This window comes from Bufo gargarizans, unplaced genomic scaffold, assembly GCF_014858855.1.
Source record: "Bufo gargarizans isolate SCDJY-AF-19 unplaced genomic scaffold, ASM1485885v1 original_scaffold_822_pilon, whole genome shotgun sequence".
NCBI classification, from domain to species: Eukaryota; Metazoa; Chordata; class Amphibia; order Anura; family Bufonidae; genus Bufo; species Bufo gargarizans.
In genome coordinates this window covers 150,538-176,764 of record NW_025334711.1, presented here as the reverse complement: position 1 = coordinate 176,764, position 26,227 = coordinate 150,538, and the positions used below count along the sequence as shown (strand labels likewise).

Genomic DNA, 26,227 nt, shown 5'->3' with positions numbered 1-26,227 from the left:
AGCACTGTATGACACTCTCTAGCACTGTATGACACTCTCTAGTACTGTATGGCACTTTCTAGTACTGTATGGAACTCTCTAGCACTGTATGGCACTCTCTAGCACTGTATGACACTCTCTAGTACTGTATGGCACTCTCTAGCACTGTATGGCACTCTCTAGCACTGTATGACACTCTCTAGTACTGTATGGCACTCTCTAGCACTGTATGACACTCTCTAGCACTGCATGACACTCTCTAGTACTGTATGGCACTCTCTAGCACTGTATGACACTCTCTAGTACTGTATGGCACTCTCTAGCACTGTATGGCACTCTCTAGAACTGTATGACACTCTCTAGTACTGTATGGCACTCTCTAGCACTGTATGACACTCTCTAGCACTGCATGACACTCTCTAGTACTGTATGGCACTTTCTAGTACTGTATGCCACTCTCTAGCACTGTATGGCACTCTCTAGCACTGTATGGCACTCTCTAGCACTGTATGACACTCTCTAGTACTGTATGGCACTCTCTAGCACTGTATGGCACTCTCTAGCACTGTATGACACTCTCTAGTACTGTATGGCACTCTCTAGCACTGCATGACACTCTCTAGTACTGTATGGCACTCTCTAGCACTGTATGGCACTCTCTAGTACTGTATGGCACTCTCTAGCACTGTATGGCACTCTCTAGCACTGTATGACACTCTCTAGTACTGTATGGCACTCTCTAGCACTGTATGTCACTCTCTAGCACTGCATGACACTCTCTAGTACTGTATGGCACTTTCTAGTACTGTATGGCACTCTCTAGCACTGTATGACACTCTCTAGTACTGTATGGCACTCTCTAGCACTGTATGGCACTTTCTAGTACTGTATGCCACTCTCTAGCACTGTATGGCACACTCTAGCACTGTATGGCACTCTCTAGCACTGTATGACACTCTCTAGTACTGTATGGCACTCTCTAGCACTGTATGGCACTCTCTAGCACTGTATGACACTCTCTAGTACTGTATGGCACTCTCTAGCACTGTATGACACTCTCTAGTACTGTATGGCACTCTCTAGCACTGTATGGCACTCTCTAGCACTGTATGACACTCTCTAGTACTGTATGGCACTCTCTAGCACTGTATGACACTCTCTAGCACTGCATGACACTCTCTAGCACTGTATGACACTCTCTAGTACTGTATGGCACTCTCTAGCACTGTATGACACTCTCTAGCACTGCATGACACTCTCTAGTACTGTATGGCACTTTCTAGTACTGTATGGCACTCTCTAGCACTGTATGACACTCTCTAGTACTGTATGGCACTCTCTAGCACTGTATGGCACTCTCTAGCACTGTATGACACTCTCTAGTACTGTATGGCACTCTCTAGCACTGTATGACACTCTCTAGCACTGCATGACACTCTCTAGCACTGTATGGCACTCTCTGAGCACTGTATGTGAATCTATGGGAACTGTATGGCACTCTCTAGTACTGTATGGCACTCTCTAGCACTGTATGACACTCTCTAGTACTGTATGGCACTCTCTAGCACTGTATGGCACTCTCTAGCACTGTATGACACTCTCTAGTACTGTATGGCACTCTCTAGTACTGTATGGCACTATCTAGCACTGCATGACACTCTCTAGCACTGTATGGCACTCTCTGAGCACTGTATGTGAATCTATGGGAACTGTATGGCACTCTCTAGACAGATCAGTGGTAGGGTGGACCCTTTAACCCGCCAACAGGGATATGGACTTCGCCGCGGTTGGTGACCAGACTGCTACCTCCTGGGATGGTTCCAGGGGGACTTGGCAGTCAACCCTCAGACTCAGGAACTCTTTTACAAGCACCAGGAGGCACAGGAAACAGAAAACGCTGCAAAACCACAGTCTGAACAGGCACTAAGACTAGAATGCAGGTCTCTGGAACACCAGACTGGGGGACAAAACATGAAGAAAACTAAACCGAGGCCAAACAGGTAGAGTTAAGAGGACACCTGGAGGTTCGGGTTCGATGGGTTCGGCCGAACTTCACAAAAAAGTTTGAGTTCGAGACCCGAACTTGACCCAAACTTGACCCCGAACCCCATTGAAGTCAATGGGGACCTGAACTTTTGAGCACTAAAATGGCTGTAAAAATGTCATGGAAGGAGCTAGAGGGCTGCAAATGGCGTCAACATGTGGTGAAGAGCATGGCAAGTGCTCTGCAAACAAACGTGGATAGGGAAATGACTTCAAATAACATAAAATAGGTAAAAATAAAAAATTATAATCTTGATCTAGGAGGACGAGGTCCATATGGAGTAGGGGGTTGAGGAGGCGGTGGAAGCGGCGGTGGAGGAGGAGGAGGTAGCCTACACTGCTTTTTGGTTTTAAATTTTATTTTTTAAATTAGGGTACACCCCAAAACATTGGGAAATATGACCTGTGATAACCCCCTCCAGTCATGCTAAACACACGTTCAGACAATACACCTGGCTGCAGGGAAGGCCAGCACCTCCAAGGGGTAAAGGGCAAGCTCAGGCCATGTGCCCAATTTGGAGACCCAGAAGTTGCAGGGGGCAGAACCATCAGTCAGTCCATGTAGGCGTGCGCACACTTACTGCTCCACCATGTCGCACGTCCCCGTGATGTCCATGATCCTATCGATGTTCTTTTCTGCGCCTACCATGGTGATCACGGGTGGCGGGGAATCAGGGTTCCAGGCCAGAGAGGGAGCCTGAGAAAAAGAGACCACATCCAAGGGAGGTCAATGGATGAAATGGGATGAAGTGGAAATGTGGGACAAGTTATTAAAAGGAGAAGGATTGAAGGAAAGGGTCAATTAAAGACGAATTTTAGAAGCTTTTCCACATGTCGGCCATGCTAACCCTGCCTTCTGCGGTGCTGGCGGTGCCCCAGCTGCGTTGGCGACCTCTTCTTCTGCCTTCACCTTGTGCTTCCACTGTGCCCCCGCTGTCAGGTGGGAATGCCACCAGCAGCGCGTCTACCAGCGTGCGCTTGTACTCGCGCATCTTACGATCACGCTCCAGTGATGGAATTAAGAACGGTGCGTTGTCCTTGTAGCGGGGATCCAGCAGCGTGGCCGCCCAGTAATCAGCACAAGTTAGAATGTGGGCAACTCGGCGGTCGTTGCGGAGACACTGCAGCATGTAATCGCTCATGTGTGCCAGGCTGCCCAGAGGCAACGAAAAGCTGTCCTCTGTGGGAGGTCTATCGTCTGTGTCCTCTGTATCCCCCCAGCCACGCACCAGTGATGGCCATGAGCTGGTCTGGGTGCCACCCTGCTGTGAACATGGTTCCTCCTCCCCCATCTCCTCCTCCTCCACCTCGTCATCCTCCAGAACTGTGCCCTGGCTGGACAATTGTGCACCTGGCGTTTGTGGGTGCAGGAACCCACCCTCAGAGCCACTTGGGAATGACTGGCCGGAAACCCTACAAAATGACCCCTCTTCCTCATCCTCCTGGGCCACATCCTCTTCCATCATCGCCCTAAGTGTTTCTCAAGGAGACATAGAAGTGGGATAGTAACGCTGATAACGGCGTCATCGCCACTGGCCATGTTGGTGGAGTACTCGAAATAGCGCAACAGGGCACACAGGTCTCGCATGGAGGCCCAGTCATTGGTGGTGAAGTGGTGCTGTTCCGCAGAGCGACTGACCCGTGCGTGCTGCAGCTGAAACTCCACTATGGCCTGCTGCTGCTCGCACAGTCTGTCCAGCATGTGCAAGGTGGAGTTCCACCTGGTGGGCACGTCGCATATGAGGCGGTGAGCGGGAAGGCCGAAGTTACGCTGTAGCGCAGACAGGCGAGCAGCACCAGGGTGAGAACGCCGAAAGAGCGCACAGACGGCCCGCACTTTATGCAGCAGCTCTGACTTGTCGGGGTGATTTTTAAGGAACCTCTGCACCACCAAATTCAGCACATGCGCCAGGCAAGGGATGTGCGTCAAACCGGCTAGTCCCAGAGCTGCTACGAGATCCACAGCTCCTGCGCGGTGTGGGGTTTGTCCCCGAAATAGATAAGTTATGAAACTGCCTGCTGACGTTTACCCCTGGCTGTGCTGAAGTTGGTGGTGAAGGTATTACGCTGACCGGATGAGGAGCCGGTAGAGGATGAGGAAGCAGAGTAGGAGGAGGAAGCAACAGGAGGCAAACTGAAGCGCCCTGCAATCCTCGGTGGTGAAAGGACATGCGCCAAACTGCTATCCGCCTCAGGCCCAGCCGCCACTGCATTTACCCAGTGTGCTGTTATGGAGATATAGCGGCCCTGACCGCGCTTACTGGTCCACGTATCCGTAGTCAGGTGCACCTTGCCACAGATGGCGTTGCGCAGTGCACACCTGATTTTGTTCCCCTACTTGGTTGTGCAGGGAAGGGATGGCTCGCCTTCAAAAGTAGTGGGGGCTGGGCACGACGTACTGGTGGACAGCCACCGCCATAAGGCCTTTAAAACTATCCGTCTCCACCAGACGGAATGACAGCATTTCAAATGCCAGTAATTTAGAAATGCTGGCATTCAGGGCCAGGGATCGCGGGTGGGTAGGGGGGGTACTTCCTCTTCCTCTCCAGTGTTTGGGAGATGGAGAGCTGAACGCTTCCGTGGGACATTGTGGAGATGCTTGGTGACCCAGGTGGTGGTGTTGCTGGCAGATCCTCTGTTTGCGGGTTGGCAGGTGTTACTCCAGAGGTGGATGAAGAGGCCGAGACTGCAGCAGAAGAGGAAGCAGGAGGAGCCAGAGACCTTTCTTGGTATTTGAGGCGTCTACTCCACTGCAGCTCGTGCTTTGCACTTAGATGCCTGGTCATGCAGGTTGTGCTCAGGTTGAGAACGTTTATGCCTCGCTTCAGGCTCTTGTCGTCAGCACATTGTCTGAAGAACTGCCACGCCAGGGAACTCCTTGGAGCTGGCTTTGGTGTGCTCGGTCCCTTGCTGCGGTGGGCAGTAGGAGACGTACTGTCTACTGGACGGCCGCTCCGCTTTTGCACCCTGCTCCCTCTTCTGCTGTGCTGGTGGCTCTGTGCGACCACCGCCTCTTCCACCGAACTACATCGGTCACTCGCATGACCTTGATTCCATGTGGGGTCGAGGACCTCATCGTCCTCCACATCATCTTCCACCCAGTCTTCACCCCTGCCCTCCTTGTCGGTCTGCACACTGCAGAAAGCCCCAGCAGTTGGCACCTGTGTTTTGTCATCATCCGAGACGTGCTGCGATGGTCCTCCCATGTACTCATCTTGAAAGATAAGTGGTTGGGCATCGGTGCACTCAATCTCTTCCACTTCTGGGGCAGGGCTAGGTGGATGGCCCTGGGAAACCCTGCTTACAGAGTCATCAACAAGCAGAAGAGACTGCTGCATGACTTGGGGCTCAGACTGCTTGGCTGATTTGCAAAGGGTGAGGTGAAAGACTGATGGACATCGGCTGCAGGTGCCAACTGTGGTCTATCAGCAGGAGACTGGGTGGGAGACAATGTGAAGGAACTGGAGTCACTGTCAGCAGCCCAATCTACTATCGCCTGTACTTGTTCTGGCCTCACCATTCGTAGAGCAGCATTAGGCCCGACCAAATACCGCAGCAGGTTTTTTCGCCTACTCGCACCTGAGGAAGGGGTGTCACTTGTGCGTGTAGCTGGCACAGATCGACCACGTCCTCTCCCTGCAACAGGAGCTCCACCAGCAGCACCACGACCTGGGCCACGTCCCTTATTTGACGCTCTCCTCATATTTTTCGAATTTAGGATCTTGCCCTAAATGGGTGTTTTATTAATAGTAGAATAGAACGACCGTATGTAAAGGGTGTATCTCACAGTGACAGATGCAGACTAGGCCGCAAATTAAGATTTTTGCCCAAAATTGGTGTTTTTTTAATACCAGAATATGACAGCAGTATATAACACTTGAATTTCACACGTACAGATGCAGACTAGGCCGCAAATTAAGTATTTTGCCCAAAATGGGTGTTTTTTTAAAACCAGAATAGCACAGCAGTATGCAAAGGGTGTATCTCACAATGACATATGCAGCAAAGGCTGCAAAATTAAGTTTTTGGCCCAAAATGTCTGTTTTCCAAATAACAGAAAGGAACCACAGTATGTAAAGGGTGTATCTCACACGTACAGATGCAGACTAGGCCGCAATTAAAGATTTTTGCTCAAAAAGGGTGTTTTTTTTAAAACCAGAATAGCACAGCAGTATGTAAAGGGTGTATCTCACACTGACAAATGCAGACAAGGCCGCAAATTAAGTATTTTGCCCTAAAAGGGTGTTTTATAAAACCCAGAAAATGATAGCTGTATTTCTAGCTTAAATTGCACACTGATGCGGCAGATGTCCCAGATGGACGGCATTGCCAAAAATAGGGTGTTTTTTCAAAACCAGAAAATTATTGAAGTATTTCAAGATTGTTTTAACAATCATAGATGCAGCAAGGGCTTCAATATTAAACATTTTGCCCAAAAAGGGAGGTTTTTTTAATAACAGAACACTTGAATTTCACACGTGCAGGTGCAGCAAGCGCTGTAAAATTGAGTATTTTGCCCAAAATTGTGTTTTTAAACCCAGAAAATTATAGCTGTATTTCTAGCTTAAATTGCACACTGACTAATCCTGAAAAGGCCCCAGATGTTGGATATTGCCAAAAAAGGGTGTTTTTTTAAAACCAGATTATTATTGCAGTATTTCAAATTTGGATTTGACTGTCACAAAAGCTCAGATGCTGTGCTGGTGCACTGAGCTTGCACAAAATGGCCGTCGCCGCCCACCTAACTAACAGACGGATAAAAGTTATTTTTTTCTCTGTCACTGGGCTCAGGGCAGGGTGAAACGATTGTGTCCTGCACCCACACAACTATGTCTAGGTAGATCGCTGAGTTAGATTTTCTCCTATTCTCTCCCTCACAGCAGCAGCATCCTCTCCCTACACTAGTAACAGCAGCAGCATCCTCTCCCTACACTAGTAACAGCAGCAGCATCCTCTCCCTACACTAGTAACAGCAGCAGCATCCTCTCCATACACTAAGCACAGCAGCAGCATCCTCTCCCTACACTAAGCACAGCAGCAGCATCCTCTCCCTACACTAGTAACAGCAGCAGCATCCTCTCCCTACACTAGTAACAGCAGCAGCATCCTCTTCATACACTAAGCACAGCAGCAGCATCCTCTCCCTACACTAAGCATAGCAGCAGCAGCTTCTCCCTACACTAGTAACAGCAGCAGCATCCTCTCCATACACTAAGCACAGCAGCAGCATCCTCTCCCTACACTAAGCACAGCAGCAGCATCCTCTCCCTACACTAGTAACAGCAGCAGCATCCTCTCCCTACACTAAGCACAGCAGCAGCATCCTCTCCCTACACTAGTAACAGCAGCAGCATCCTCTCCCTACACTAAGCACAGCAGCAGCATCCTCTCCCTACACTAAGCAGCAGCATCCCTAAGCAGCATCCTCTCCCTACACTAGTAACAGCAGCAGCATCCTCTCCCTACACTAAGCACAGCAGCAGCATCCTCTCCCTACACTAGTAACAGCAGAGTGACGTGCAGCGCTACGTGACTCCAGTTATATAGAGGCTGGGTCACATGCTGCACTGTTGGTCCGAACCCTTGCATTCTCTTATACCTGTAGCGGTCTGGCGACCAGCACTCCATGTGCCCCATGCTATCTCTCCTCAAGGCCCTCTCTATCCATGTCTGACCCCTAGGGTGCTCACACACTAGCTCTCAGCATCTTCCCCAGCCTATGGTTGGCTGTCTGTGGGTATATGATGGTGCCTGAGCTTTAGGTTCCTAACTTGCTAGTTTACCAAGTGAATGTGCGCTATTCAGACTCTCTACCCATGTACCGAACCTCTGCCTGTTTACCAATTCTGATACTCTGTTACTTGTCCTGACCCTAGCCTGTTTAACGTGTTGATCCTCAGCTGCCTGCCCCGACCTTGGACCTGTTTCCCATATATGCAAGAACTCAGCCTGTTTCCTTTTGGAATTATTGCCTGATCCTTTTGGTGCTTCACACCGGTGTCTCTGACCTCTGTGGGTCAGCAGCCAACTACTCCAGAACTATCCCCAGAGGTAGCGGCCTGGTGGGTCCATGGCAGCTAGCGCCAGATCTCTGTATAAGTGTTAAAGGGTGAAAACCAAAGGAGTGGCAGGATAGCGCCCTTAGAGTTAGCTAAGGTCAGGTCTATTCATGAACACGAACACCACAATCCTCCAGATCTCTACCAAGAGGTCATGATGCTGTCCATAGACATCCCTCATCATGTTGGTGCAAAAAATAAGACTGACGTGTTGTGTGGATTATAAGCACCTGAATGTACAGTGCTGGATAACGGCTGCTGTGAGTCATGAAAAGACTCTTCTAGACAAGTTACATCCAGCCCGTCACACTTTATATCTATTTACCGCGTCCTCTTCTGTAAGGAATGAGTTAATCACAACCCAGTCTACATCTGTCTCCAGTCTGCTCACCCGCCCTGGGCACAAGGTCTAAAGAGTCATGTATACCGCACCTCTCCACCGCGTCCCAGATCATCATCCCATCATCTCTGTAGTAGAAATCGGGAACAGAATCCAATCCGCGAGACTCAATGTCGGCAGGCAGGCAGAGGTCGCTGTAGGTCAATTCCTCCATCGCTTTCTTCACTAATGGTTGAATCCCCCCTTTACCGACAGCCATATTCTGAATGCACAAAAGAGAGTGAATGAGTTTAAAGGGCGACTCCATGAACATCCCCAAGCCCACCATGACTGTATTGTTTATCCATGGTGTTACCCGTACAAACATCTGTGAGATCCACACACCTTATACTACAGTAACTTCATTTATTTCTGCTGACAACCAGCCCACCCCTAAATCGTGTCTGGGAGGTTGTCACTGCCCCGTCCCCATCACCAGTTCTATGTAAACATATGAGTCTTACTTGATCAAAAATGGTCCCAGGACCAATGAGTTGCTGTCTTGCGAGAGTATTTATCTCCAGAGTATTGCGCAGATGAGGGATAATGAGCTGGAGGAAAAATAGGAGAACGAAGGATAAACAGACAATAATAAAACCATTGATGAGCGTCTCATAAATGTTCCTGCATGGAGCCCCATTGATTAGAGATGATCGTTCTCCCCACCACATGCTGATCATAGGTAAGAGGCATACAAATGTTCAGTATACCTGTGGACAACTGCGGTCAAAGGGCCCCTCGCCAGTGTACCAAGGGGTCCACCAGCCAGTCTTGTGTTCAGGTATCATTAAGGCTCAAACTCAACCATGGGGTGTCCTCCTATCACTCCTCACCTTGTACACTGGGTGGTTACAAGGCAGCTGCCGGTGAGTTGCCACATTAAACACTTCGGCAAAAAGATGGGTGTGGAGCAGGTGGTAGACGGTCTGGTGGATCTGATACTCAGCGTTGCGCACCCACATCTTGGCCAACATCCAGTCCCACTCTGAGTCACTTGGCAGAAAGATTGGCATCTGTTCTCCTGGTGTTTGGCCCAACTATAACGTAAGCAGATGATGAGCTGGACCCTATCAGGACAATCTCATGAATGGTGTAAAAACAAAAATCAGTTCAAAATCAGGTATCTGCTCGAATGTGGTAATGACCCATCATGTACAATACTACTGATACAGGCACCAACGGACACCAGGGACCCTCCACTGGATGGTCTGTAAGGTCATGGCCAGGGGGTTGGTTTGGCTGGTGCATACAGTATGTGGAATATGAAAAATAAAATGGCAAAAAACACATTCACTGTGGACCCAGCCTCTGGGGACAGGTCAACAGGTAAGAACACACAACCATCTTCTCTGGTTCTTGGAACAGTTGCAGTTTGAGTACTGATTGCTTTGATGGCCAGCAGTGAGGTGGGTCATAGCAGAGCGCCAGCTGGATGAAGCAATATCTGTCTTGTTCATCCCCGATGCAAAAGGGTGCTGTAATTTTCCTTACTCTGTACCCCTGTAAGCTAAAGAACTATGTCAGAAGTCTTCAAGGACTATGCAACAGCTCTTCAACAGAAGTACTGACTTAGTCAACCAACACCCAAAGTCCCGTATATGTCAGCTGTCACAGGCTCTACATGAGTAATGTAGCGCACTTCACTATTACTTCTGACGGTGGTCTGGGCCAATTACCAAATCACTTTTCACCAGTCACAGGGCTTGGGCCGGACCTGTTGAGTTAGTTTGGTCAGTGCACTGAAAAACCATCTCGCTATACAATATGGTGCTGCTGCAGCATAGCCTAGGGCCACTTAAGGTTTGTAGCCCTTGGAAACCAGATCTACAGCATTAGGAGCTTAGGCCTAAGGCTGAAAGAGGCCTTTCTCCTGCACCGCACCTCTGTGGGACTTTTGGGGTCACTACAGGGAGCATTAATACTGCTGGGGGCATTACTCATAGATAGGACCACCTCAGGATTAGGGCCTTATGAATCAGGCATTTCCTTTAAAGATAGAGGTTATAATAACTGTAGACGCCATATTCAGGCTCTTTGTCTTAAGGATGTGGAATATGGTCAAGTGCAGGAGGACTAAGAATATAAAACACATTTAAGATGTAAGATGTTACATGGATGATGGACGTTACCTGGATAGCGATGGGGAGCAGTTGGTCCTGTGGGTCCTTCCACAGCAGACACATGGGCGCAGTGAGGTATTGCTTCCTCCCATTAACTGAGTCATTCACAGGAATTCCCTGGAGAATTTTGTAATCAGCCAGAAAGATGTTCCCCTTCTGTAAGATAAGGACATGGTCATTTCCCGTTATATAGAACCAGCATTACCAGTAGTCACTGGCCTCACTCAGGTTCCCCCCACCTGTATCTCCTTCTCAAGGTCAGTGGAGGTCTCCAGAGATGCAGCCACCATGCTGCTACTGACTGGGAAGTTCTCCGGTAGTTGCAGGCATTTCTTGATCTTCATTGGGTTAGCTCCATTTAGATACTGGTAACCAAAGAAGGAGTCTTCATTCCAGATCTGGGAGATCTTATCTGGGGGTCACAGGAAGTGGAAAACTTGTTTATGACAAATGAGTGTCATGTAAATACTGCAGCCGAGGAGCGGAGGGCAGTAGAAGAAATAATCCAAAAGGTGGAAGCTTCAGAGTAGCAGAATTGGATCCTCCTAGGGCTACTTTCAGCAAAAACACTTCCGTTACTGTTAATACAACCGTCTGCATCGGTTATGAACTCCATCTAAAATCAATGGGGGACGGATCCGTTTTCTATTGTGACAGACAAAACGGATCCGTCCCCATTGACTTGCATTGTGGGTCATGACGGATCATCTTGCTCCGCATCCCAGGACGGAAAGCAAACCGCAGCATGCTGCTCTCCGGTATGAGAACGGAGAGGAATGGATTTTGGAGCGCTCCGTTCTGTCTAGTTACGTTTGACAATGAATGGGGACAAAACTGAAGCGTTTTTTTTCCCCCGGTATTGAACCCCTATGATGGATCTCAATGCCGGAAAATATTAATGCTAGTGTGAAAGTAGCCTTACAAGGTCACCACCCCCAGATACATGAATCACATGGCAACCATTAAGGTGTTCCCAGGATGGACTGGAATATCAGGATGTTTAGAATAAGGCTATGTTCACAATCAGCAGATTTGCTAGAGAAATTCTAATAAATCTGCTGCATGGGTTCCTCCAGAATGTCTGATCTTGTGTTCCTCCTGAATTTGCAGTCTTGTATTTCAGTGCAATGTCTCATCTTGTGTCCCACCAGAGTCTTAGGGCTCTTTAACATGAGCGGATCCTGTGCGGGTAATCTGCTGCGTGAAAGAGAGCCAAGCCCCGTTCCGGACAGCAGAGACACGGAGCAGTAACATGACTGATATTGCTCCGTGCCTCTCTGTGATCTTTTTACTACAAACAAGACACCTAATTATATGGATATATCAAATTTAGAAAATGTCCAACGATGCAGCCAGTATGGATATATGAAAGATGATCTTGCCTATATCTTTCTATTTCCAAGTGATCCGATGTTCCCAGCTTACATTGGTGTTATGGTGCAGGCAAAATACTTGTTCCTTTTGTGGTAGTACAAGTAGTCTTCTTGCTTCCCCTTTCCTGCGCGCGCCGCTCCGGCCGGTAGATGGCGTGTGTGCGGGGAAGCTGGTAGGAGTTAGTCTGAGAATGCTCCTGTGTGACGTCACACCTGTGAGTACGGATGCCTCCAGGGAAAAAAAGCTTTCCAACGCGTTTCGAAACAAATGTGTGACATGGCAACTTAAAATGATCCAAGTGTCACGGAAGGTATATCAGCAGAGAAATAACCAAACACAGGGAAAACAAACAGAACAATAGACTAGGCCCAAAATCTAGGGAGAAAGGGTCACCTCCTAGCGATCCCTGAAGCTTTCCCTATACTGCTGTGCACATGTGCATACCCTTATGGTGGATATGCACATGCCCTCGTGCCTACGTCTATATACCCTGGGACATCCCTGAGCACAAGGGAAAGGGGAAGAGGCAACCTGCTTCCTCAAGCAGCAGGAAGCAAGCTTCTCCCTAGAGGCCTAGACAAAAGACAACAAGAGAAGAAACAGAGAGGACTTATCTTGAGCAGAGCTGGAGCAGACAATCCACAACACATCATAAGCCCACAGGAATGAACTATAACCCGCACAGGCCACTGGGAGAAGGAGGAATAAATAGCCTCGCTAACAATCAACCCAGTACAACGGAGGGAAGGTGGATCCAGCTCAACTCAAACCAAAACAAAGAGACGAGTCAAACATGTGCAGCCAGCCTGGCAGATCTCCGCACCTTCACAGGGCAAGGCGTGACACCAAGTGAAATCTGCCTTCCAAAGACCATATGGCGTTCCTTTCTTCTGCGCCCTGCCGTGTGCCCGTACAGCAGTTTACGACCACATATGGGGCGTTTCTGTAAACTACAGAATCAGGGCCATAAATGTTGAGTTTTGTTTGTCTGTTAACCCTTGCTTTGTTAGCAGAAAAAAAATGATTAAAATGGAAATATGACAAAAAAAAATCTGAAATTTCATCTCCATTCTCCATTAATTCTTGTGGAACACCAAAAGGGTTAACAACGTTTGTAAAATCAGTTTTGAATACCTTGAGGGGTGTAGTTTCTAATATGGGGTCATTTTTGGGTGGTTTCTATTATGTAAGCCTCAGAAAGTGACTTCAGACCTGAACTGGTCCTTAAAAAGTGGGTTTTGGAAATTTTCTGAAAACTTCTAAGCCTGGTAACATTCCCAAAAGATAAAATGGCATTCCCAAAATGATCCAAACATGAAGTAGACATATGGGGAATATAAAGTAATAACTATTATACGAGGGTCTGACTGCCAACCTCTTGGAATAGGCAGACGTCCTTCTGCAGGAATACGTACAAAAAATTCCAGCGTATCTTAAAGACACTAAACACATCTTACAATTACTTAATGCTATACGTTGGCAGGATGATTACATCCTAGGTACTCCAGCAGGGGCGGGCTGGGATGGGGGCAGGGAGGCAATCGCCCCCCAGGACTAAGGCTGCCCCCCCCCCCCTGTACTCTAGAGGTCACTTCCTTATATACAGTAATAGAAAACACCAAAGGCAGAGAAGCCACTGAATATTTTTTGGAAAAAGAGAATCGAATGCCTCAAGACCAGATCAACTTCGTTGGGGAATGTATTATGTTCATTTTAACCCACAATTAGTTTAAATACGATAATGAATTTTATTGACAGAGGTGGGGGACCGCCATGGGGACCAGGTTCCCACCGGGTTTCGCTAATCTATATATGGGTAGGTGGGAAGAAGAAGAAGCCATATTCCCCCAAGGTGCCCTCAGTGCGAACCTGGTCCTCTGGAAAAGGTTTATTGATGATATCATTTTTATTTGGGAAGGAGATGAAACCCCCTGGAATGTTTTTTAACTGATATAAATAAAAATGACTTTTATTAACATTTTACCCCGAATTGGAGTCGTCAGCAAATCAACTTTTTAGACCTCACGATTCAGGACGGACAGATTATACCAAAAACCCACCGACACTAACAGTTTTATCCCATTAAATAGCCGTCCTTTACCGATTCGGCTGCAGAGACATTGCAGTACTGTAGAGCACTTCGATGAAGAGGCATCCGAATTACGTAGGAAATTTAAAGACAAGGGATATGCAATCAGTAGATTAGAGTCCGTCAAGGAAGGGGTGAAGAAAATTGACAGTGACAAAATGAATCACAAAATAAAATACAAGGGTCAGAAACATATAATATAAACAGTGATAAGAAAGATGAAGGAATCAAAGTCCCTGAAATAACACAGTACAGGGAAAAAGAAGGCACTGGGATATCCTCAAACAGGACAAACTGATAGGAGGTGAGATACCTCCACCCCCCACCTTTACGTTTAGAAAAGCACGAAATTTAGGCAATTTAGTGGCATCCTCTATAGGCCTACATCAAAATAATAATAAAAACACTCATAAAACAGGTTTCTTTCCGTGTAGAATGTGCGATAACTGCAGATTAGTGAAAAATAGAAATAGGATTGGAGAAATTGGGGATGGTCCAGATTTGTATAAAATTGCCGACAATATCACCTGTAATACAAAAGGACTAATCTATTATATAAAATGTCCTTGTGAAAAAACATATGTAGGTCGAGCTAAAAAGGCTCTGAAAATAAGAGTTGGGGAACATATCAAAAATATACAGAAAAAATATGACGGCCATCCGTGTGTAATTTTGCACACTGTATATATTACATTTTTTACCACCTCTGTATATATTTCATGATTTTCCTCCCGGGGGGCTGCACAAAGGCTGGGGGTGTATCGGACGCACAGGGGGCTGGGGGTGCACAGCACAGGGGGCTGGGGGTGCAGGGTGTGCATAGCACAGGGGGCTGGGGGTGCACAGCACAGGGGGCTGGGGGTGCACAGCACAGGGGGCTGGGGGTGCAGGGTGTGCATAGCACAGGGGGCTGGGGGTGCACAGCACAGGGGGCTGGGGGTGCAGGGTGTGCATAGCACAGGGGGCTGGGGGTGCACAGCACAGGGGGCTGGGGGTGCATAGCACAGGGGGCTGGGGGTGCACAGCACAGGGGGCTGGGGGTGCAGGGTGTGCATAGCACAGGGGGCTGGGGGTGCATAGCACAGGGGGCTGGGGGTGCACAGCACAGGGGCTGGGGGTGGCAGGTGGGCATAGCACAGGGGCGGGGGGTGCAACAGCACAGGGGGCTGGGGGTGGCATAGCACAGGGGCTGGGGGTGCAACAGCCACAGGGGGCTGGGGGTGCAGGGTGTTGCATAGCACCAGGGGGCTGGGGGGTGCACAGCAAAGGGTCTGGGGTGCAGGGTTGCCATAGCACAGGGGGCTGGGGGTGCCACAGCACAGGGGGCTGGGGTGCTGGGGGTGCACAGCACAGGGGGCTGGGGGTGCACAGCACAGGGGGCTGGGGGTGCTGGGGTGCACAGCACAGGGGCTGGGGGTGCACAGCACAGGGGGCTGGGGTGCAGGGTGTGCATAGCACAGGGGGTCTGGGGGTGCACAGCACAGGGGGCTGGGGGTGCACAGCACAGGGGCTGGGGGTGCTGGGGGTGCACAGCACAGGGGGCTGGGGGTGCAGGGTGTGCACAGCACAGGGGGCTGGGGGTGCACAGCACAGGGTGCTGGGGTGCAGGTGGTGCATAGCACAGGGGACTGGGGGTGCTGGGGGTGCACAGCACAGGGGGCTGGGGGTGCTGGGGGTGCACAGCACAGGGGGCTGGGGGTGCACAGCACAGGGGGCTGGGGGTGCACAGCACAGGGGGCTGGGGGTGCACAGCACAGGGTGCTGGGGTGCAGGTGGTGCATAGCACAGGGGACTGGGGGTGCTGGGGGTGCACAGGGGTTCGGGGTGCAGCAGGTGCAGGCTGAGCTCAGCCCAGTGGACAGGACAATGCGCAGCTGCTGCAGATCACTGGGGAGGGACGGGCTGAAAGAACTGGATCGAGTCTGGCTGCTGGAGTTGTCGGGGTGGGGCTGGCATGGGCTGCTTGGCTGCTGCTCCCGGCTCTGCTGCACCGGGCCTTCTCTCACCCGCAACATCTGGACTTCAAGCCCCTGTTCCGCCTGCCGCACGCGCTCACCTTCTGCGTCCGCTGCTGTGACTCTCGCATGATCATCTCAGCAAGAGGCGCAGCGCCGGAGAGGGTATGGGTGGGGCTGGGGCGGCGCCAGGCACAGGGGTCCGGACTGGCCATAAGATCACTTGCAGCAAGTTCCGGGGCTGCAGCACCCCCCCCCCCCCCTCCCCGCCGGGCCTGGTTGCGGCCGCACCCTCTAAAGGCATTCTGTTATGCATTCCGTCATAGAATTGCGTTATGGTCCGTGGTAACGGAATCTATAACGCAATTCACCTTTTACCAGTAAATGAATCACTAACAAATTTCAAATATGACATTCGCTCATCTCTCATGACCACCTCTTGGAACTGATGGAAAGTTCCTGTGCAGCCTGCAGCTCGATGTAACATGTACGCATTGTACAGCGCCATCTGTACCACACCTTAGTTCTACGCTTGGCACTGTAGGGCTTCAGCACTCGACCAGACGGATCCACCCGCCCATGTGCCTGTTGTAGGGGAACCTCGCACTCGGGCAGGAGAACTGGTGTGAGTGTGAATGGTGGTCAGTACCAGGACATCCGTCTTCTCCTACTTAACCGCCAGCACGTTCTCATGGCGGAGAGCCTTACTGTCACCTTCTCGGAGTAATTATCCTATTAGGGATCTAGGGAGCCCACAGTACCTCGGGCTTTTAGGGACATGAATAGGGGTATGCTGGTGTAATAGTTATCCACATAGAGGCCATTATCCAGCAGTGGGTGCAGTAAGTCCCACACAATCTTCCCAGTAATTCCTAGGACGGGGGGTCATTCAGGGGGTTGTATCCGGGAATCTTTCCCCTCATAACCCCTCGTACTCTCGCACAGCTTGTACATTTTAATTCCGTACCGTGCCCACTTGCTAGGCTGATACTGGCGAAATTTAACCCTTCCTTAAAAATGCACAAGGTACTCGTCTATTCTAATTTCTTTTTCTGGGGTGAACACTTATTTTTAATAGACGGTCAAATTGTGGGTCATTTTTTTTTTTTGGGGGGGGGGGACACTGTGCGTTATCATTATAATGTAGGAATTTCAAAATGGATTCAAACGTGAGCGGGACATGGCCATATTGTAAATTGGAGTGTGGTACAAGACCCATATCCAGCAAGAGCCCCCAATACGTCATAATGTCTGCTGCATTTACTGGGGTCCAACCTAGGGGTCTAGTATATGAGGAGGTCGGGTTCTGAGCAATAAACTGCTGGGTGTATAAATTGGTTTGGGTCACCAACAAATTTATAAATCGTCAGAGAATTTTTTTTGAAAAAATCTATTTCTGTGAAGCCGGCGCAGTCAATCTGGATTCCAGAGTTTCCGACAAACTCTGGAATTCGGGGCTTCCAATCCTCAGGTGGTATAGGGGATCCATAGGGGATCACTGGGGGGGCTCCTTGAGGGTCCCTCATCACCAGATGATGATGAAGGAGTAGAGGAATTTGGCCTCCTCTTCACTTCCAGACTCCGTTTCAGAGGCAAGGATGGCGTAAGCCTCTACAGCGAGGTACATTCTCTGGGATGGACGGGACAGTGTCAGGGGGTGTATGTAGTGACTTAACACGTGAGGGGGCTTGTGGGTTCAGGAAAAGTGGTGCAGAGCTGGAAAAGACAAAAAATAAAAATCCAAAAAAGGACAGACTGGAGTCTGCTGGGGTGGGGGAGGGACAGCGAAGGGGGATCTGGAACTACTGCACTGTTCCAGATCTTCTTCTTTAGTAAAAAGCACTGATTTATGTGGTAGTACCACAAGTCCCAGCCGACAGAGAGGCACCAACTGCATAGCGCTGCCATTGGCTGGAGCGTTGTTCATGTAATCACCTCCGTCCCAGCCACCAGCAGCACCACAGATTGGCTAATTCTAGAATAGCGCTGCCATTGGCTGGAGCGTTCTTCATGTAATCACCTCCATCCCAGCCACCAGCAGCACCACAGATTGGCTAATTCTAGAATAGCGCTGCCATTGGCTGGGGCGTTGTCCCCTCCCTGACCTCGGAGGTGACATGGCTGCTGTAATCCGCCCCTGCCACCCCTAGCCAGGTTCCTCTGCAGCGCCATACCATTGCCGGTCTTTACTAACCGGCCAATCGCAACGATCAGGGCTGCAGCGGGCCGGAAAAGCTCAGTTAAGATGGCTGCCTGCCGATTAGAGCCTACTCCGGTCACCGCGCGATGCAGGGGGATGAGGGGGGGATTCACCGGGGTCAAAGCAGTAATAATACTAACCACAAGAGGGGAATTAGAGGACTCACCCGAAATGTTGTTGTTTTTTAAGCAAAACACCATTTTGATGTCATCTAGGTTACTCCAGGAATCGGTGGAGCTTGTGAGACCTTGTAACCCTACTTGAAGTCCCCTGGAAGAAAACCAACACATGGATGAGTTCACGGAGCTAGTAGTGCTTAAGTCTAATAAGTTGATGCGTTCCTACAACAGGACAATACAAGGTCCATCTTCCTTCATAAGACCATGTGTTATATTGTATGAAACAGAGGTCAGCTATGGCCAGGGGTGAGGGGGACCAAAGCTTTAGTAGACCAAACAGTGGAGACACAAAGCCTCCTCAGATGCCAGAACTTCAGTACTTGTGTACAGATCCTATAGAAGGGGCACCTACTGGTAGAGAGGTGATAGGTATGTGGGCTGTGGTGTCAAACCAGGAGCCCCCAATGTTAACTTTAAATTGACCCCATGAATTGGTCCTGTATTGGGTCAGTGATGGAAACTTCCAGACACATCCTCCATTTTACAACATACGCGATACAAGGTGACATTTCATGGTGTTCCTGAGTTATCCGACATAAATGGAGTATACTGAAAACCTACGATAACAAATCCCAGTTCTGATGAATAAGGACATGAGAAGTCCACGTCAGTCACTAGTGTGGTATAATTATTATCACACAGCACCTTCACCAGTATAAAACAAAACCTTTACCGATATTAGTTAAAATGATCCCAAAACTGTGCCATACAAAGCAATTTATTAATAGTGTTGGGTGCGAATATTCGAATCGTAAATATTAATTGCGAATATCGGCACTTCGAGAATTTGCGAATATTTAGAATATAGTGATATATATTCGTAGTCGCGAATATTCTAGATATTTTTCCATCAGTAACCTCCCTTCTTGCTTGTCGGCCAATGAGAAGGCTGCAGTGTCTCTGTCTGAGCTTAGCAACATCCCTAGCAACCAATAGGAGAGCTGCCTCCGCCCCTTACTATATAAGAACCTCCCCAGCAGCCACGTTCTGCTGTTTTATGGAGTTCTGAGAGAGCAGTGACATTGCTGAGCTCTGTGCTTTCCACACTACAGTAGATGGATAGTTAGTTAGCTCATATATATATAAAACAGATAGTCAGTGTAGGTTCTAGCCTGATATAGATAGTCAGTGTAGGTTCTAGCCTGATATAGATAGTCAGTGTAGGTTCTAGCCTGATATAGATAGTCAGTGTAGGTTATATCCTGATATAGATAGTCAGTGCAGGTTATATCCTGATATAGATAGTCAGTGCAGGTTACATCCTGATATAGACAGTCAGTGTAGGTTCTATCCTGATACAGATAGTCAGTGTAGGTTCTATCCTGATATAGATAGTCAGTGTAGGTTATATCCTGATATAGATAGTCAGTGTAGGTTCTATCCTGATATAGATAGTTAGTGTAGGTTCTGTCCTGATACAGATAGTCAGTGTAGGTTATATCCTGATATAGATAGTCAGTGTAGGTTATATCCTGATATAGATAGTCAGTGTACGTTATATCCTGATATAGATAGTCAGTGTAGGTTCTATCCTGATATAGATAGTCAGTGTAGGTTATATCCTGATATAGATAGTCAGTGTAGGTTCTATCCTGATATAGATAGTCAGTGCAGGTTCTATCCTGATATAGATAGTCAGTGTAGGTTCTATCCTGATATAGATAGTCAGTGTAGGTTCTATCCTGATATAGATAGTCAGTGTAGGTTCTATCCTGATATAGATAGTCAGTGTAGGTTCTATCCTGATATAGATAGTTAGTGTAGGTTCTGTCCTGATACAGATAGTCAGTGTAGGTTATATCCTGATATAGATAGTCAGTGTAGGTTATATCCTGATATAGATAGTCAGTGTAGGTTATATCCTGATATAGATAGTCAGTGTAGGTTATGTCCTGATACAGATAGTCAGTGTAGGTTATATCCTGATATACAGACGTGGACAAAATTGTTGGTACCCTTTGGTCAATGAAAGAAAAAGTCACAATGGTCACAGAAATAACTTTAATCTGACAAAAGTAATAATAAATTAAAATTCTATAAATGTTAACCAATGAAAGTCAGACATTGTTTTTCAACCATGCTTCAACAGAATTATGTAAAAAAATAAACTCATGAAACAGGCATGGACAAAAATGATGGTACCCCTAACTTAATATTTTGTTGCGCAACCTTTTGAGGCAATCACTGCAATCAAACGCTTCCTGTAACTGTCAATGAGACATCTGCACCTCTCAGCAGGTATTTTGGCCCACTCCTCATGAGCAAACTGCTCCAGTTGTGTCCGGTTTGAAGGGTGCCTTTTCCAGACTGCATGTTTCAGCTCCTTCCAAAGATGCTCAATAGGATTGAGGTCAGGGCTCATAGAAGGCCACTTTAGAATAGTCCAATTTTTTCCTCTTAGCCATTCTTGGGTGTTTTTAGCGGTGTGTTTTGGGTCATTGTCCTGTTGCAAGACCCATGACCTGCGACTGAGACCAAGCTTTCTGACACTGGCTAGTACATTTCTCTCTAGAATTCCTTGATAGTCTTGAGATTTCATTGTACCCTGCACAGATTCAAGACACCCTGTGCCAGACGCAGCAAAGCAGCCCCAGAACATAACAGAGCCTCCTCCATGTTTCACAGTAGGGACAGTGTTCTTTTCTTGATATGCTTCATTTTTTCGTCTGTGAACATACAGCTGATGTGCCTTGGCAAAAACTTCGATTTTTGTCTCATCTGTCCACAGGACATTCTCCCAGAAGCTTTGTGGCTTGTCAACATGTAGTTTGGCATATTCCAGTCTTGCTTTTTTATGATTCGTTTTCAACAATGGTGTCCTCCTTGGTCGTCTCCCATGTAGTCCACTTTGGCTCAAACAACGACGGATGGTGCGATCTGACACTGATGTTCCTTGAGCATGAAGTTCACCTTGAATCTCTTTAGAAGTCTTTCTAGGCTCTTTTGTTACCATTCGGATTATCCGTCTCTTAGATTTGTCATCAATTTTCCTCCTGCGGCCACGTCCAGGGAGGTTGGCTACAGTCCCATGGATCTTAAACTTATGAATAATATGTGCAACTGTACTCACAGGAACATCTAGTTGCTTGGAGATGGTCTTATAGCCTTTACCTTTAACATGCTTGTCTATAATTTTCTTTCTGATCTCTTGAGACAGCTCTTTCCTTTGCTTCCTCTGGTCCATGTCGAGTGTGGTACACACCATATCACCAAACAACACAGTGATTACCTGGAGCCATATATATAGGCCCAATGGCTGATTACAAGGTTGTAGACACCTGTGATGCTAATTAGTGGACACACCTTGAATTAACATGTCCCTTTGGTCACATTATGTTCTGTGTTTTCTAGGGGTACCATCATTTTTGTCCATGCCTGTTTCATGAGTTTATTTTTTTACATAATTCTGTTGAAGCATGGTTGAAAAACAATGTCTGACTTTCATTGGTTAACATTTATAGAATTTTAATTTATTATTACTTTTGTCAGATTAAAGTTATTTCTGTGACCATTGTGACTTTTTCTTTCATTGACCAAAGGGTACCAACAATTTTGTCCACGTCTGTAGATAGTCAGTGCAGGTTATGTCCTGATATAGATAGTCAGTGTAGGTTCTATCCTGATATAGATAGTCAGTGTAGGTTATATCCTGATATAGATAGTCAGTGTAGGTTATATCCTGATATAGATAGTCAGTGCAGGTTATATCCTGATATAGATAGTCAGTGTAGGTTATATCCTGATATAGATAGTCAGTGTAGGTTATGTCCTGATATAGATAGTCAGTGCAGGTTATATCCTGATATAGATAGTCAGTGCAGGTTATATCCTGATATAGATAGTCAGTGTAGGTTATATCCTGATATAGATAGTCAGTGTAGGTTATATCCTGATATAGATAGTCAGTGTAGGTTATATCCTGATAGATAGTCAGGTAGGTTATATCCTGATATAGATAGTCAGTGTAGGTTATGTCCTGATATAGATAGTCAGTGTAGGTTCTATCCTGATATAGATAGTCAGTGTAGGCTATATCCTGATATAGATAGTCAGTGTAGGTTATGTCCTGATATAGATAGTCAGTGTAGGTTATATCCTGATATAGATAGTCAGTGTAGGTTATATCCTGATATAGATAGTCAGTGTAGGTTATATCCTGATATAGATAGTCAGTGTAGGTTCTATCCTGATATAGATAGTCAGTGTAGGTTCTATCCTGATATAGATAGTCAGTGTAGGTTCTATCCTGATATAGATAGTCAGTGTAGGTTCTATCCTGATATAGATAGTCAGTGTAGGTTCTATCCTGATATAGATAGTCAGTGTAGGTTCTATCCTGATATAGATAGTCAGTGTAGGTTCTATCCTGATATAGATAGTCAGTGTAGGTTATATCCTGATATAGATAGTCAGTGTAGGTTCTATCCTGATATAGATAGTCAGTGTAGGTTATATCCTGATATAGATAGTCAGTGCAGGTTATATCCTGATATAGATAGTCAGTGTAGGTTATATCCTGATATAGATAGTCAGTGTAGGTTATATCCTGATATAGATAGTCAGTGTAGGTTATATCCTGATATAGATAGTCAGTGTAGGTTATATCCTGATATAGATAGTCAGTGTAGGTTATGTCCTGATATAGATAGTCAGTGTAGGTTCTATCCTGATATAGATAGTCAGTGTAGGCTATATCCTGATATAGATAGTCAGTGTAGGTTATGTCCTGATATAGATAGTCAGTGTAGGTTATATCCTGATATAGATAGTCAGTGTAGGTTATATCCTGATATAGATAGTCAGTGTAGGTTATATCCTGATATAGATAGTCAGTGTAGGTTATATCCTGATATAGATAGTCAGTGTAGGTTATGTCCTTATATAGATAGTCAGTGTAGGCTCTATCCTGATATAGATAGTCAGTGTAGGTTCTATCCTGATATAGATAGTCAGTGTAGGTTATATCCTGATATAGATAGTCAGTGTAGGTTCTATCCTGATATAGATAGTCAGTGTAGGTTATGTCCTGATATAGATAGTCAGTGCAGGTTATATCCTGATATAGATAGTCAGTGTAGGTTATATCCTGATATAGATAGTCAGTGTAGGTTATGTCCTGATATAGACAGTCAGTGTAGGTTATATCCTGATATAGATAGTCAGTGTAGGTTATATCCTGATATAGATAGTCAGTGCAGGTTATATCCTGATATAGATAGTCAGTGTAGGTTCTATCCTGATATAGATAGTCAGTGTAGGTTATGTCCTGATATAGATAGTCAGTGTAGGTTCTATCCTGATATAGATAGTCAGTGTAGGTTATATCCTGATATAGATAGTCAGTGTAGGTTTTGTCCTGATATAGATAGTCAGTGTAGGTTATATCCTGATATAGATAGTCAGTGTAGGTTATATCCTGATATAGATAGTCAGTGTAGGCTCTATCCTGATATAGATAGTCAGTGTAGGTTATATCCTGATATAGATAGTCAGTGTAGGTTATATCCTGATATAGATAGTCAGTGTAGGTTATATCCTGATATAGATAGTCAGTGTAGGTTATGTCCTGATATAGACAGTCAGTGTAGGTTATATCCTGATATAGATAGTCAGTGTAGGTTATATCCTGATATAGATAGTCAGTGTAGGTTATATCCTGATATAGATAGTCAGTGTAGGTTATATCCTGATATAGATAGTCAGTGTAGGTTATATCCTGATATAGATAGTCAGTGTAGGTTATATCCTGATATAGATAGTCAGTGTAGGTTCTATCCTGATATAGATAGTCAGTGTAGGTTATATCCTGATATAGATAGTCAGTGTAGGTTATATCCTGATATAGATAGTCAGTGTAGGTTATGTCCTGATATAGACAGTCAGTGTAGGTTATATCCTGATATAGATAGTCACTGTAGGTTATATCCTGATATAGATAGTCAGTGTAGGTTCTATCCTGATATAGATAGTCAGTGTAGGTTATATCCTGATATAGATAGTCAGTGTAGGTTATATCCTGATATAGATAGTCAGTGTAGGTTATATCCTGATATAGATAGTCAGTGTAGGTTATGTCCTGATATAGATAGTCAGTGTAGGTTCTATCCTGATATAGATAGTCAGTGTAGGCTATATCCTGATATAGATAGTCAGTGTAGGTTATGTCCTGATATAGATAGTCAGTGTAGGTTCTATCCTGATATAGATAGTCAGTGTAGGTTATATCCTGATATAGATAGTCAGTGTAGGTTATATCCTGATATAGATAGTCAGTGTAGGTTATGTCCTGATATAGACAGTCAGTGTAGGTTATAACCTGATATAGATAGTCAGTGTAGGTTATATCCTGATATAGATAGTCAGTGTAGGTTCTATCCTGATACAGATAGTCAGTGCAGGTTATATCCTGATATAGATAGTCAGTGTAGGTTATATCCTGATATAGATAGTCAGTGTAGGTTATATCCTGATATAGATAGTCAGTGTAGGTTATATCCTGATATAGATAGTCAGTGTAGGTTATGTCCTGATATAGATAGTCAGTGTAGGTTATATCCTGATATAGATAGTCAGTGTAGGTTATATCCTGATATAGATAGTCAGTGTAGGTTCTATCCTGATACAGATAGTCAGTGTAGGTTATATCCTGATACAGATAGTCAGTGTACGTTATATCCTGATATAGATAGTCAGTGCAGGTTATATCCTGATATAGATAGTCAGTGTAGGTTATATCCTGATACAGATAGTCAGTGTAGGTTATATCCTGATATAGATAGTCAGTGTAGGTTCTAGCCTGATATAGATAGTCAGTGTAGGTTATATCCTGATACAGATAGTCAGTGTAGGTTACATCCTGATATAGATAGTCAGTGTAGGTTACATCCTGATATAGATAGCCAGTGTAGGTTATATCCTGATATAGATAGTCAGTGTAGGTTATATCCTGATATAGATAGTCAGTGTAGGTTCTATCCTGATATAGATAGTCAGTGTAGGTTATATCCTGATATAGATAGTCAGTGTAGGTTCTATCCTGATATAGATAGTCAGTGTAGGTTATATCCTGATATAGATAGTCAGTGTAGGTTATGTCCTGATATAGATAGTCAGTGTAGGTTATATCCTGATATAGATAGTCAGTGTAGGTTATATCCTGATATAGATAGTCAGTGTAGGTTCTATCCTGATATAGATAGTCAGTGTAGGTTATATCCTGGTATAGAGAGTCAGTGTAGGTTCTGTCCTGATGTAGTGGAGCTGTTGCAGTGCAGGGTGTTAGATAGTGTGGTAGGTTCTGCTGTCCATACATACATGCAGACCTGTTTAAATGTGGTGTCATGTATTGCGCCAAAATATTTGCATAATTAATGCCAATTAGCGCATTCGGGAATATATTGGAGGGCTCTATCTGCATATAAAGCTATTATAATGTTCTGCCGCGCCGACCATTGTCTCCAGTCTCAGGAAACTACTAGCAGCTTGGAAAATGTAGCAATAGTGACCCACGCCTGTATTTCGCACGCATTACGAGAATATTACATTGCAGATTTTTGCAATCAAGAAAATAATCGCGAATTCGAGAATATATGACGAATATTCTACAAAATATTCGTGAAATATTGCAAATTCGAATATTGCCCCTGCCGCTCATCACTATTTATTAATTAGGCTGAGTGGGCTAAGGAGGGAACAAAAAACCTCACCCTTACACTCGCCCTACAAACTAATAGCCCTGCCTATCAAAACGGAATGGCTGCCACCCCAGGGGCGATCCCGTCTCAGGAACCTCCTAATCAACCCTATATGTCCCTGACAAGGGATAGATACCGCCACCCAAGAAAAGACCT

General features: G+C 46.2%; 1 protein-coding gene across 1 annotated transcript in view; it reads right to left on the bottom strand.

Moving 5' to 3' along the window:
* LOC122924120 (hydroperoxide isomerase ALOXE3-like) overlaps nt 1–26,227 on the bottom strand; it is a 64,165-nt gene that overhangs the window by 5,106 nt on the left and 32,832 nt on the right. Inside the window, exons 5-10 of the mRNA XM_044275049.1 lie at nt 18,365–18,468; nt 10,820–10,992; nt 10,590–10,736; nt 9,294–9,497; nt 8,925–9,011; nt 8,514–8,683 (exon numbers count right to left, since the gene is read on the bottom strand). Of these exons, the coding sequence (XP_044130984.1) occupies nt 8,514–8,683; nt 8,925–9,011; nt 9,294–9,497; nt 10,590–10,736; nt 10,820–10,992; nt 18,365–18,468 (885 nt within the window). The remainder of the gene's footprint in view (nt 1–8,513; nt 8,684–8,924; nt 9,012–9,293; nt 9,498–10,589; nt 10,737–10,819; nt 10,993–18,364; nt 18,469–26,227) is intronic.